Genomic DNA, 12,395 nt, shown 5'->3' on the forward strand with positions numbered 1-12,395 from the left:
TTTCTGCTTTTCTGACGGTCAGCTGCAGATGTTTATGAGGGAGGAAGAAAGTAGTTCCTCATGCAAAAGGTTTTTTTTACACATTTATTTTTCTATGTTATATACATGATTATGCTGTCAAACGATTGTTTAAACGCAATATCACACTCGTAGCAGTGTGATATGGCTGTATATCGTCACTGGTGGGGCACTAAGGCACTCAGCCTGTGGCCTTGTGCCAACGCATGCCTTCCACCAGTGCCAATAAACAGCCATATTGCACTGCTACTCGTGTGATATTGCTCATGTGTGTGCATACGCCTATAATATTATTTCTATTATTGATTCTATTATTATTTTCTTTTTTAAAATTTCTTTTATATTTCATTACTGACAACTCATAGGCCCATTCTAATATCCTATTTGATATCTACAAAGGCAGCTTTTTGTTGCAGTTTTTTTTTTACTTACCTTACACAGAAGTATAGCACAACGGGTCCAGATTTCTTGGGAAACTCGTGTTCCAGAACACGGCGATCTAACTGCAACCAGCTGAAATGACCCCTAAAACACACACAGCCCAAGAGAAATGACTGATATCATCTGGAACAGCGACCGGAAGCGTCTTGCAACATCTTACAATGTCTCATTCACAGTGCCACAGAGTGTCATAAACCATCATGTGAAAAATGAGCCACAAGAGGACTCTTTTATGTGCAAGATGTCATCGCGTGTGCATTTTCATGCATAATTTAGTGTATGATGACAAAAACAAAGCACTCAGGAAAGTACAACCTTGATATTTCACTGTATTCGTATACATAATACATAATCTTTTCAAGTAATTAGTAATGCATTAAAAATAAATAAATATATGTATATACCCATTTTTGTACATACACACACACACACACACATATATATATATATATATATATATATATATATATATATATATATATATATATATATATATATATATATATATATATATATATATATATATAAAAGTTATATATATATATAAGGCTTTAAATAATAATATATTTTATTTAAAAATATTGTACACTTTTTTGGGACTGTGACAAAATTAAAATGTACTGGAGAGAGCTTCACAAAATTATTAAAAAAAAAATTATTGAAATGACTTTTGCTTTGTCCCCAAAGGTATACCTTCTGAATTGTACAGTGAAACTGTGTCTTGATTGTAATAAAGAAAGTGTATCAAATTTTTGTCTATACTTTGCCAAAAAATGTATATTATTATTATGGTCAACTGCTCAGATACCTTCAGTCAATATAAGTCAGGTGACACTTTTACCACTGAAAAAAATAACTTACAATTCTTACGGTGCAGCTGGTCCCCCCCTGGTCTTTCTAAATGTAATTTTTAATTTCATTTTATTTCTGTCTTTGCTTTCAAGCATTTGTATGCATGTATGTATATATATATATATATATATATATATATATATATATATATATATATATATATATATATATATATATATATATATATATATATATATATTACATAATATTATATTTCTTAAGGAGGCTAATAATATTGACCTTAAAATTGCTTAAAAATTGTAAACTGCTTTTAGTCTAGCCAAACTAAAAGAAACAAATCTTTCCATCATCTTTGCATCAAATTATAAAAATGAATTACCGTTTATTCAAGGTGTTTCTAATGCAGCATCTCTGGGGCTGAGAGAAAACTGGATGTTACTCTCTCCTCTGGCTGCAGTTATCAGTCTCACACATTTTTTTTTTCTTTTTCTGAAAGTCTTGTTGTTTTTTTGTTTATTATTTCAGCAAATAGGATTGTAAAAAATATATTTGCTGTTCTCTCCCATTCACTGCGCTCGAAGTTTACCAAACTATGATGATTTCTGCTTCTGATGATGATCTTGATCTTTCAAAGGCATTTGACACAGTTGATCACATACTTTTATTGAACTCTTTAACACGCATAGGAATGTCAAACCAAGCTACCACTTGGGTTTGCTAATTATCTGTCCAACAGAACACAGTGTGTCCATATGGTCGGCTTGACTTCTTTATCTTCAGAGGTGCCCAAAGGAGTGCCGCAGGGATCTGTATTAGGGCCTATATTATTTTCTATCTACATTAATAACTTGTGTGACAACCTTCAAATTGTTAAAATAAAATATGCCATGTTCAATGGCGGAAAAAATGTTGTTGTTTTTTACCCAGAGCATATTTTAGAGCAGTAATCACAAAACTGTGATATCATGAAACCGTGAGATTTTTTTCCAAGGTTATCGAACCGTCAGAATCTTAAACCGGCCCATGTCTAACACTGAAAAACCCAGAAATGTGAAAAGGGTCTATCGGGAAATGTTGTAGAAAAAATAAAAATGCAGCCAGTAAAATTTAGTTTTCAGGAAGGTATGTGGACTCTGGGTGGAACAATATTAACACTGATGCTTGTATCACTGACAAGCAACCTTGCAATGAGTTTTAAATGATGTTTGTATAGGGAAATGATTTTGCCTCTTTACACTGCACATACTTTTTTTCCTGACAGAAATGCATTTGTCTATTTGCATGTTGTCCTTGGCGACTGCAAACTGTCAAGCCCTTGTTGAGAAGGATGTACAGCGAGGTGGATCAAAGGTCACCAGACAACATTTCCAAATCTCTGGAAACTGCAAATAACACATTTCCCCCAGCAATAAGAACACAAGCCGATCCGTGAGTGCGTTAAAAAAAACAGTCAAAGATACATCTAACAAATGTCGCACAGCAGTAGGTGGCATTGTGTAGGACTAAATGAAGAGCTGGCTGTCACAGAAAGTGAAGGAGGAAGAAAGAAGGAAGCCAATCATCTCTCTGTGGAATTATCACAGCATGTTCGCTCATCGACAGTCCTGACACACTCAAAGAGCTGAGCTATCCTCGATCTCAGAGTCTTTTCTCATAGGTTTGACTGCAGTTTTTTTTTGAGTAAACATACTTGTCAACCTGCCCGTTGTTGTCGGGATTCTCCAGTATTTTATATCGTTATCGTCCCGTTTAAGTGTTCTTTCTTATTTGTAATCTTTCAATGAAAGTTGAAAGTAACATGAAAGAGCCAATCTCAAATGGGATATAATTGCTGTTCAAGGGAATTATGCTTTCGCTTTTTTGTGGCTTGAAAGCATGTTGACTTTAATATACAAATGGCTGCATTCACTTCATTTGCATTAAGGCCAAGTTTACACTAATACGTTTTAGTTTTAAAACGCATACGTTTTGCCACACTACACCAGAGTTTTAAGAGCCCCGAAAACAGAGCATTTTGAAAACGATGAAGACGTCTTTTTGATTTTAAAACGCTGCTGCTCCGTGTTAGTGTGGATGGGGGAAAACAGAGACGGGGCTACAGAAATTCGCCAGAAAATCAGATTGGGGCTTTATCGTCTATATTAAGTAGCCTACACACAGTTCAGACTTGCATCCTCTCCTTGTAAGTTCAGACTTCACAAGTTTTACATTGAAAACCAACTCCAGTCCCCAGGACATCTCGGGTAAATCTTTCAAGGGAACAGCGTACTTTATGATTCACATCACCCTGGCTACGTTGTTTCACCTTTTTAACAATAAAATGAAAACATAATATAGGGAACTGCCTATTTTCATTTTGATATTAGCAACTTAACAGACACCAAAATTGTTAAGGCGTCGTGTAGCTACATATTTATATGACTGTCATATTTAAAGTGTGCATATTTATAATAAAACGGAGCCTATAATATTACTGCCTCCTTTTTTATTTTCATTGAAAATACAAAACATACCCTCTCTTTTGCCTAATATCTGTTTTAATGATCAATAATGGCCATTCTAAAAGTAACGCACAATAAGTTTATACATTATATAAAATAAAGACAAGCAATCATTCAAATTTGCAGAATCATGTTTACATTAATTAATATTAATATAAATTTATTAAATATAAATATAAATATTAATTAATTAATTAACTTATCTTTGCTCTCAGCCAAAACGCATCGTAACACCTACTATTACTTTTATTGTCAATAAAAATAATTAAGTTAACTTAATGGTTTACTAATTTAAGTGGACTGAACAAAAAACAAATAAATAGGCCAAAGAACTTAAAAGAACGGTGTGGTTTCAGCTCATTTTAAACAGATAGTTTGAACAAGCAGCAGTAATCATTATTTGTGAGTGTGGTGTGTTTTTTTAAAAACACAACTAATTTTGTCTTAAATGAGCATAAACAGGTATGTAAGTAATCCAACGCTTTCATTATAGATCTGGGCATTCTTGAAGGGAAGGTATCGCATATTTTTACATCCCAATGTTGACAAATATGGGGTATACGTACGTCTCATCTACATAAGAGATTCCAAAATATTCCTTCTCCTTCAGGTTGAAATGGGACGCCACCAGGTCTAGAAGATCCTTCGCCATTAGTTTGGGCTAAAAGAGATAGAAATAACAGATGTTAGTTTTTATCATGAAAGAGAATGTATACACACCCAAACACACACACAAAAACACAAGGTCAGGGAGCTGGCAGGCTGTGAGTGTTGTATTCTGATGAGTATTGATGCGCTGCAGTGACTCTGCAATTTCATGCCGGCTCTGGGTGTCTGCAGTCTGTGTGTGTTGCATCATGATTTGCTGCACAAATAACGTTTAAACACTGCTCACACTGCTGTATAATTGCTTTTAGGACCAAAAAATAAAGTTTAGTGAAATAATGAAATTGTGGAACAGGCTAAGTCTAGTGCTCAAGCAATGTTCATGGGTGAAAGCAGAACAAACAGGCTTTCAGAATATACAGTAATGTGCGAAAGTCTTCAGGTGGTCGCACATCGGATGTGCCGATGTGACGCGGCTCAATGTACCACGCAGCGCCATGCATTTTAGAATCTACGGTGCCTAGTTATGACTCACGACACGGTTTATATTTCTGCCGTGCTACAGATCCGTGCCATCTGAATACTTTTAAACTAAATAACATTCGAATGTGCGGGTCTGGTGTGCGATACTTGTTCTGAGTGGCGCATCTGGTGTGCAACCCACTTAAAGGTGCAGTAGGTGATCTGCCAAAATGCTAACCGCTTAGCATATTATCTTTGGACGGTGGGGAGGGACTGTGATTCAAAGCCACACCCCCTGAAATCGCGAGCGCGCGCACACCGCGTCACAACAGCAGATAGACAACCCACTAGTTCATGTCATTCGCCAGTTAAGTTAGTGCCAGCGCCGTGCAGGAATTACATTTATTACTTTGCCACACTTACATGCTATTTCAGAGCGAATATTCAGAGTAGCATGGTAAACAGTATAGGAAGACTGTCATTGTTCAAAAATGACCCAATGTGAATATAAAAGCAACTTCAGCTCAATAAAGCAGTTTGGCGGAATAGCGCTATTTACTGATGTTTTTTTATAAAAATATACTAAATATAAATCTACTCTATAGATGCTGTTAAAGGACCTTATGAAACTGAAAATAACCACATCAATCTTTCACAGGGAGATTTCAGTGGCTGAACAACACGTCTGTGCATACAAGTCATTCATAACAACACAATCTAACATAAGCTTAGCCTGACTAAGTTTTAAAACAACATTACCTGTCTAACAGTAATACATCAGCCATGGTGTCGTCCTTCCTCCAGCGTGCTAAAGTAACTCCAATATTGATTCAGGTTTTTTAAAGTTTCAATTCAGCATTAGATTTCTCCCGATCCGTCTCGTGACAACGCGGCCGCTTTAAGGGCGAATTATACTCGCGCCTGACTTTATAGTAATCGGACCGAGCTCGTCTGTCCTTCGGCGCCACAGCTCCGACTCAGCATCGGCGAGCGGCCCGCAGCTCGTTCGCGCACATGCGTTTGTGATGCAGACAGGCACGCCCTAATGGCAGATCTGCGTGAACAGATGCGCAGAAGTCCGAATCTACATATGCTGACAGACAGTCTGACCTGCTTATCGGAATAATGGGAGATGTCGGTGCGACTCTATTTAATTGGATGAACATTTTTTAGTTTTATGCTTTACCCAGAATATAAAAATACATATAAACACATTTAGATCATTTACTGTAATCATTACCATTGGACTGTGAAGAGACTTTCAACCAGCACAACATAAATGTTTCTGAAGACAATCACCTACTGCACCTTTAAGGCCCCCAGTTACATGTGTTGTTTTAGTGAATGTATTTGACCAGAACAATACAAGTATTAGTTGGATTATTTTGTGTCTAATTGTTTAAAACAAATGAAAAAAATAGTTAGAGAATGATGAGATTGAAGAATGAATGAAAAATACTGGAGTTCCTGCCAGAGTTGTTATTATTAATACTGCCCGAATTGATAGGATTGTAAATGCTAAAAAGTTCAGACAAGTTTTAATTCATCATGTAGTTCCTACTAGAAAGCGCCTAATTTGTAATGGTTTTATTTTCCAGCATGACAATGATCCCAAACACACTGATTATCTGACGAAATCATAGAGAAAAACAGCTGATGAAACACAGACAGTCATGAAATGGCCTCCACAGAGTCCAGACCTGAATATTATACTGTATGTAGTATTTATAGGCAATAGTATAGGCACTGATATTCACCTGGAGAGAAAGAGAAATATAGAACATGCTAAATCAAAGAAAGACCTCTAAGAAATGAAAGATGCTTGATATTAAAGAGCACAAAATTTTAGAAACGACTCAAGTTCAACCTGTTATTTAGTGCAAAAGAGGTCACTTTTGATGGTAGTCTTTTGATTCCAAAAATTATTTTGTCATGAATATTGTGCACATATTTCCTGTTTGCATATTAAAGGTATGGTTTTCCTATTTACTCCTTACTTTTTAGATAGATAGATTATCTCTGGATAATCTTTTAAAACTTTTTTAGTGTTGCTTTCTAGGTCATTGCTCTTATTTTGATGTCAATGTAATAGTTTATATTCTTTCTTCTTATTTTTTTCCACTTTTGGGGCTTTTTAGGTTATAAATTCTTCATTTATTGTTTCTGCTGTTGTAGTACCTTGGGTCTTGAGTTGCGTGTTGAGAGAATGAGCCTCCTCATTCTTTACTTTTACTTTCACTCTCTTCCGTGGATAAGGAAACGTGTTGTACGCACAGACATCCATTACCTTACATAATTAATTTTTGTTAAGCGCAAAGATTTGTTTTTAAAACTATTTCTAAATTCAGTTCTAATTTCCAGTAAACGAATAAATTAACAGTTTTTAAGATTGTTTTTAATAAAAACATATATAAATACGCATATAATAAATAATACTATTACTAATAATAACATTACACAAAAGCAAATTGTCATGAATAAACTTCAATAGACTTCCTCAAAATAGCAACGTTCCAGCAATGCGCCTTAACACACCTCCTTTTTTAGACCACAACGCCTATGGGCGCACATATGAGCGCAAATGCATTTGCCATTTTTTAAACAGCATGGTGCAACATGTCAAAATGACTCTTCCGCCGAGCTGAAACTAGCAAACAACAATTGAGTCGCACCTTGTGTCGCATTGCGCCGGGTGTATGATAGAGCCCTAAAAGTCTAATGTTGATGGTAAGAGTCTACTGTAAAAAGGATTAGTTGACTTTACTTTAAAAAAGAGAGCAAACTTGTTGCCTTATAACTGTTAAGTAAACAAACTGTGCATAATTCCATAAGTTAAGTCAATGGGTTTACTGACTTTTTTTTAAAAGAAAAAACAACTTGTAGCATTTAAGGCAATGGGTTTACACGCTTAATAAATTAAAGCAACTAATCGCTTTTTAAACTATAGTGTTACAAAGAGCTATGGAGGTTTTCGACTTAACAGCATTGACACACACCCAGAAAATGGAGAGACACTCCAGTTGTCACTTGGTCTTTGATTCTGCAAGCTTGGGGCTTTCCTTGTGTCAGAGCCAATGTGTGGTAAACCATGGGTGTGTCATTGGCTTTTGAGCGTTGACGTCCTGGGACATCAATGTACTTACCAAGTGACCAACATCCAAACACAACTCTCACTGAATAGAACACATTTAACTTTCACTATAAACACATTCAGAGTTTATTAGTGTACACATGTATAATAATGAATGTGTTGGTATGTACAGTCAAATGTTTGAGGTCTTAGATTTGTCAAATGTATTTAAAAATTTGGTCAAAAATCAGTTCAAGTTTATGTGACTTGTTTTTAAAATAGCAATTTAGTAATGGCAGAAAAAAACAATGTATTATGCAAATAAAAAATGTGCAGCATTTAAGAAAAAAATTAAAGGGATGAAAAAGGGAAAAAAATGTTCACCTCAAATTTGTTTCAAATCATTTTGTTAAAAATGGTGACAAAATTGTGAATCATGAGATTAGTATCGTGAACCATATCGAATCGTGAGTCAGGTGAATCGTTACAACTCCCAGATGTGCTGCCTTTACAATAGAAATACATAAAGAGCGGCAGTGCATGTGCAAAACTTGGACATCATTGAAAATAATGCCGGCACCCAAAAGTATGTATAAAATGATGTGGATTTGTTTTTAAACAATGTAAATCTATCATGTTTTTTTCAACATATTTCATAAAGAAACATCATTTGCATTATATTAGAGCCTACAAGTCTTGATACCCAGGGTTCTTACTTTAATAATTAAACCCTTCAAATAGTACAATAGTAAAACGCACTGAAAGGAGCATGAAAGAGATCAAAAGAGTCAAATCTATTAAACAAAATGTGCACAAACACTGTTTGTGTTCAAAACACTTTAATTACCGTTTCAGTTTCAACACAAACCATTTTAAATCAAGTACACACACACACATACACACGCACGCACACACACACACTAAAGCAACAACACTCTTTATAAGAGAGCCAGCCCACCCACACACCTAAAAATAGCACAGTAAAATATGGAGCAAAAGTACAATGACAGCCTCAACCTCTGCTTACAGACAGAAATAATGAAGACAAATGCGAAAGACACTAGGTTTTCCTTACCTTTGCTGTGTGTTTTAACGTGCTAAATATAATGCACATCTTCTTTATAAGGCTTTACCCGAGGTAGTGTTTAAATCCCAGTAAACTGTCTACCTAGAAAGCAGCTAAAGGTACTTTCCTGTCAGTCAGGATGTGCGATGTCAAGTAGGCATCCCAGTTAATCAGGCGCCATGATTTGGAATAGATGTAATTTGTGGATTAATTACAGAAAGTTAAACCATAACAGAGTGTTTAAAGTTTATCCCGTGCACATGTTTTAAAGGCATGCATACTCTTACCGGCCACTTTATTAGGCACACCTGTCCAAAGGTGTGTTAATGCAAATTTCTAATCAGCCAATCACCTGGCAGCAACTCAATGCATTTAGGCATGTAGACATGGTCAAGAAGATCTGATTCATACTGAGCATCAGAATGGGGAAGAAAAGAGATTGAAGTGACTTTGAATGTGGCATGGTTGCTGATGCCAAATGGGCTGGTTTGAGTTTTTCAGAAACTGCTGATCTACTGGGGTTTTCATGAACAACCATCGCTAGGGTTTACAGAGAATGGTCCGAAAAAGAGAAAATATACAGTGAGCGGCAGTTCTGTGGGTTCAAATGCCTCGTTGATGCCAGAGGTCAGAGGAGAATGGCCAGACTGGTTCGAGCTGATAGAAAAGCAACAGTAACTCAAATAACCACTCGTTACAACTGAGGTAAGCAGAAGAGCATCTCTGAACACCTCCAACCTTGAGACAGATGCTCTACAGCAGCAGAAGAACACACGGGTGCCACTCCTGTTAGCTAAGAACAGGAAACTGAGGCTACAATTTGCAAAGGCTCACCAAAAATGGACAATAGAAGATTGGAAAAACTTTGCCTGGTCTGATGAGTCTCGATTTCTGAGACATTCGGATGGTAGGGTCAGAATTTGGTGTCAAAAACATGAAAACATGGATCCATCCTGCCTTGTATTAAGGATGGTGGTGGTGGTCTGCAGCAACTGTGTGATGCTATCATGTCAATATGGACCATAATCTCTGAGGAATATTTCCAGTACCTTGTTGAATCGGCAAAAGGGGGTCCAACCCAGTATTGTGTAGCTAATAAAGTGGTCGGTGAGTGTATGTTCCTAGTAAGTTTAAAGCATTCAGGGCCAAGAAACGGCTTTATTTTTAGCAAATTTATACTGTAAAGAATATTTAGTGTTGTTTTACATTTTTGCAGCTGGAAGGGCATCCGGTGACCCCTGATTAATAAATGGACTAAGCCAAAAAGAAAATGAATGAATGTCATCCACTGAACTTGTGTTCATATATAGCTGAAAAGTAAAATATAACAGTGTCAGTTTTTCTTCAGCGTCATACAGACATAACCTGAAGTGCAGTCTGATAGTAAGTTTTTATTCATGTCAATATTTTCATTCATTCATTCATTCATTCATTCAAATACATTTTTTATTTAAATATGTAAATAAATATATATTTAAATAAATATTAATAAATATTTTAAATATTTGACTTTTTTAATAAAATGTAAACATTGAGTAAATGTCCATTTTTGAGTGAACTATCCCTTTAACTGAAGTTTCTAATGGATCTGTAAGCCAGCTAGAATCCACTATCATGTCATTTGCTGCTCCCTATTCCTGTGGTGAGAGGAATTACAACCTATGCAGAGTAGGGCTGCACAATATATCGTTTCAGCATCAATATCGCAATGTGATCATTCGCAATATTTACATTGCGAATATACATAATATTGAGTCTGTATTATAATTATATAACATAATAATGATAAAATAATAAAGATGTTTTTTGAGGCCTGTGACTCTGTGAAGGTTTTAAAAGCATTCAGGCCTAAGATACTGTACCATTTGTAACTTTTCAAATCAATAACAATTGAATTGCTGATAAAATGAAGCAGTATTATTTTACATTTGGTTTTTATACCAGAATACAGTTCGACTCCTCAGAAAACAATCCATCGCTGTTTATTTCATTTGTATCTTTTTCTTTATTGTATTCATCTATGCTTGTACATAGTTTCTTATATTTTATGCATATGTGCTCCCTTACAAAATCACCCTAATCAATCTAAAATGACAAATTATTTTTAAATAGTTATTCAACACATATAGTTAAATTGTATTCATTTCGCAATAAACAGCTGAAGTCAGAATTATTAGCCCCCCTTTGATTTTTTTTTTGATTTTTAAATATTTACAAAAAGCTGTTTAACAGAGCAAAGACATGTTCACAGTATGTCTGACAATATTTTTTCTTCTGGAGAAAGTCTTTTTTGTTTTATATTGGCTAGAGTTAAAGCAGTTTTTAATTAAAAAAAAACATTTTAAGGACAAAATTATTAGCCCCTTAAAGTTATATATTTTTTCGATAGTCTACAGAACAAAACATCGTTATACAATAACTTGCCTAATTACCCTAACCTGCCCAGTTAAGATAATAACCTAGTTGATGTCACTTTAAGCTGTATAAAAGTGTCGTATGTAAATATTATTTACTGTCATCATGACAAAGATAAAATAAATCCGTTATCAGAAATGAGTTATTAAAACTGTTATGTTTAGAAATGTGTGGAAAAAATCATCTCTCCCTTAAACAGAAATTGGGGAAAAATAAACAGGGGGCTAATAATTCAAGGGAGCTAATATTTCTGACTTCAACTGTATATCGCAGAATAAAAAAGTATTGCAATGTTAGATTTGTCCAGTACTGTGCAGCCCTAGTGCATAGTGTCTCAAATCATCCTAAAAAGTCAAGTCCCATTTGAGTTAGCATACTGCCTTAAAAGGTAGTTGCCTATATAGACAGCAAAACCACTGGGTTTTGGATCAGAGCATCATTATACAGCTTTAAAAAACCTCTCTGTCTGCTGAGACTACAATTACAGTCCTCTCTGATTCACCACGCTCCCTAACATCTCGAAAAACCTCAGCTTTTAGCTTCCAGCAAGACATCTTGTTTTAGATATTTCTTTATCTTTGATGCTGTTAAAAATTGCGGTTACTCACGCAAATGAAACAGTCAGTATCTTTTAAGCCAGTTGGCCTGTGGTTCTGCAGGTGAGGCCTGCATCTCTGTGCCGCATCAATCAATTGGCACATTTAATCTCATCATTCAAGGCAATGCGGTGTGAAACAGCTCACTTCCTCAATTAGCCAAAGCGAGTGTGTAAGTGTGGGTAAGGAGAGGAAGTGGGTTTAATATGACCACAATCTTCAATCTGGATGCATTTGTGGTGGTGTATGTTTGTGTGTGTGAATGTTTGTGCATTTAAGAAAATAAAAACGCTCAAACTAAATTCTTAGTCCATTTTCTTTAAAAAGGGTTTCTGCAGGTTTCACCAAGTCAAATGTAAGACTTTTTAAGGCCTAAAATTTCGTTTTTTAAATTTAAGATATTTTAA

General features: G+C 35.4%; 1 protein-coding gene across 25 annotated transcripts in view; it reads right to left on the reverse strand.

The window, feature by feature from the left end:
• The window catches only part of frmd4a (FERM domain containing 4A), a 291,695-nt gene that overhangs the window by 62,780 nt on the left and 216,520 nt on the right, over positions 1–12,395 (reverse strand). For all 25 annotated transcript variants that reach the window (XM_009293451.4, XM_073929259.1, XM_073929262.1 and 22 more), the window contains 2 exons: positions 4,340–4,434; positions 451–543 (listed from right to left, as the gene is read on the reverse strand). In XM_009293451.4, coding sequence (XP_009291726.1) covers positions 451–543; positions 4,340–4,434 — 188 coding nt within the window. The remainder of the gene's footprint in view (positions 1–450; positions 544–4,339; positions 4,435–12,395) is intronic.

This window comes from Danio rerio, chromosome 18 (genome assembly GCF_049306965.1).
Source record: "Danio rerio strain Tuebingen ecotype United States chromosome 18, GRCz12tu, whole genome shotgun sequence".
Lineage (NCBI taxonomy): Eukaryota > Metazoa > Chordata > Actinopteri > Cypriniformes > Danionidae > Danio > Danio rerio.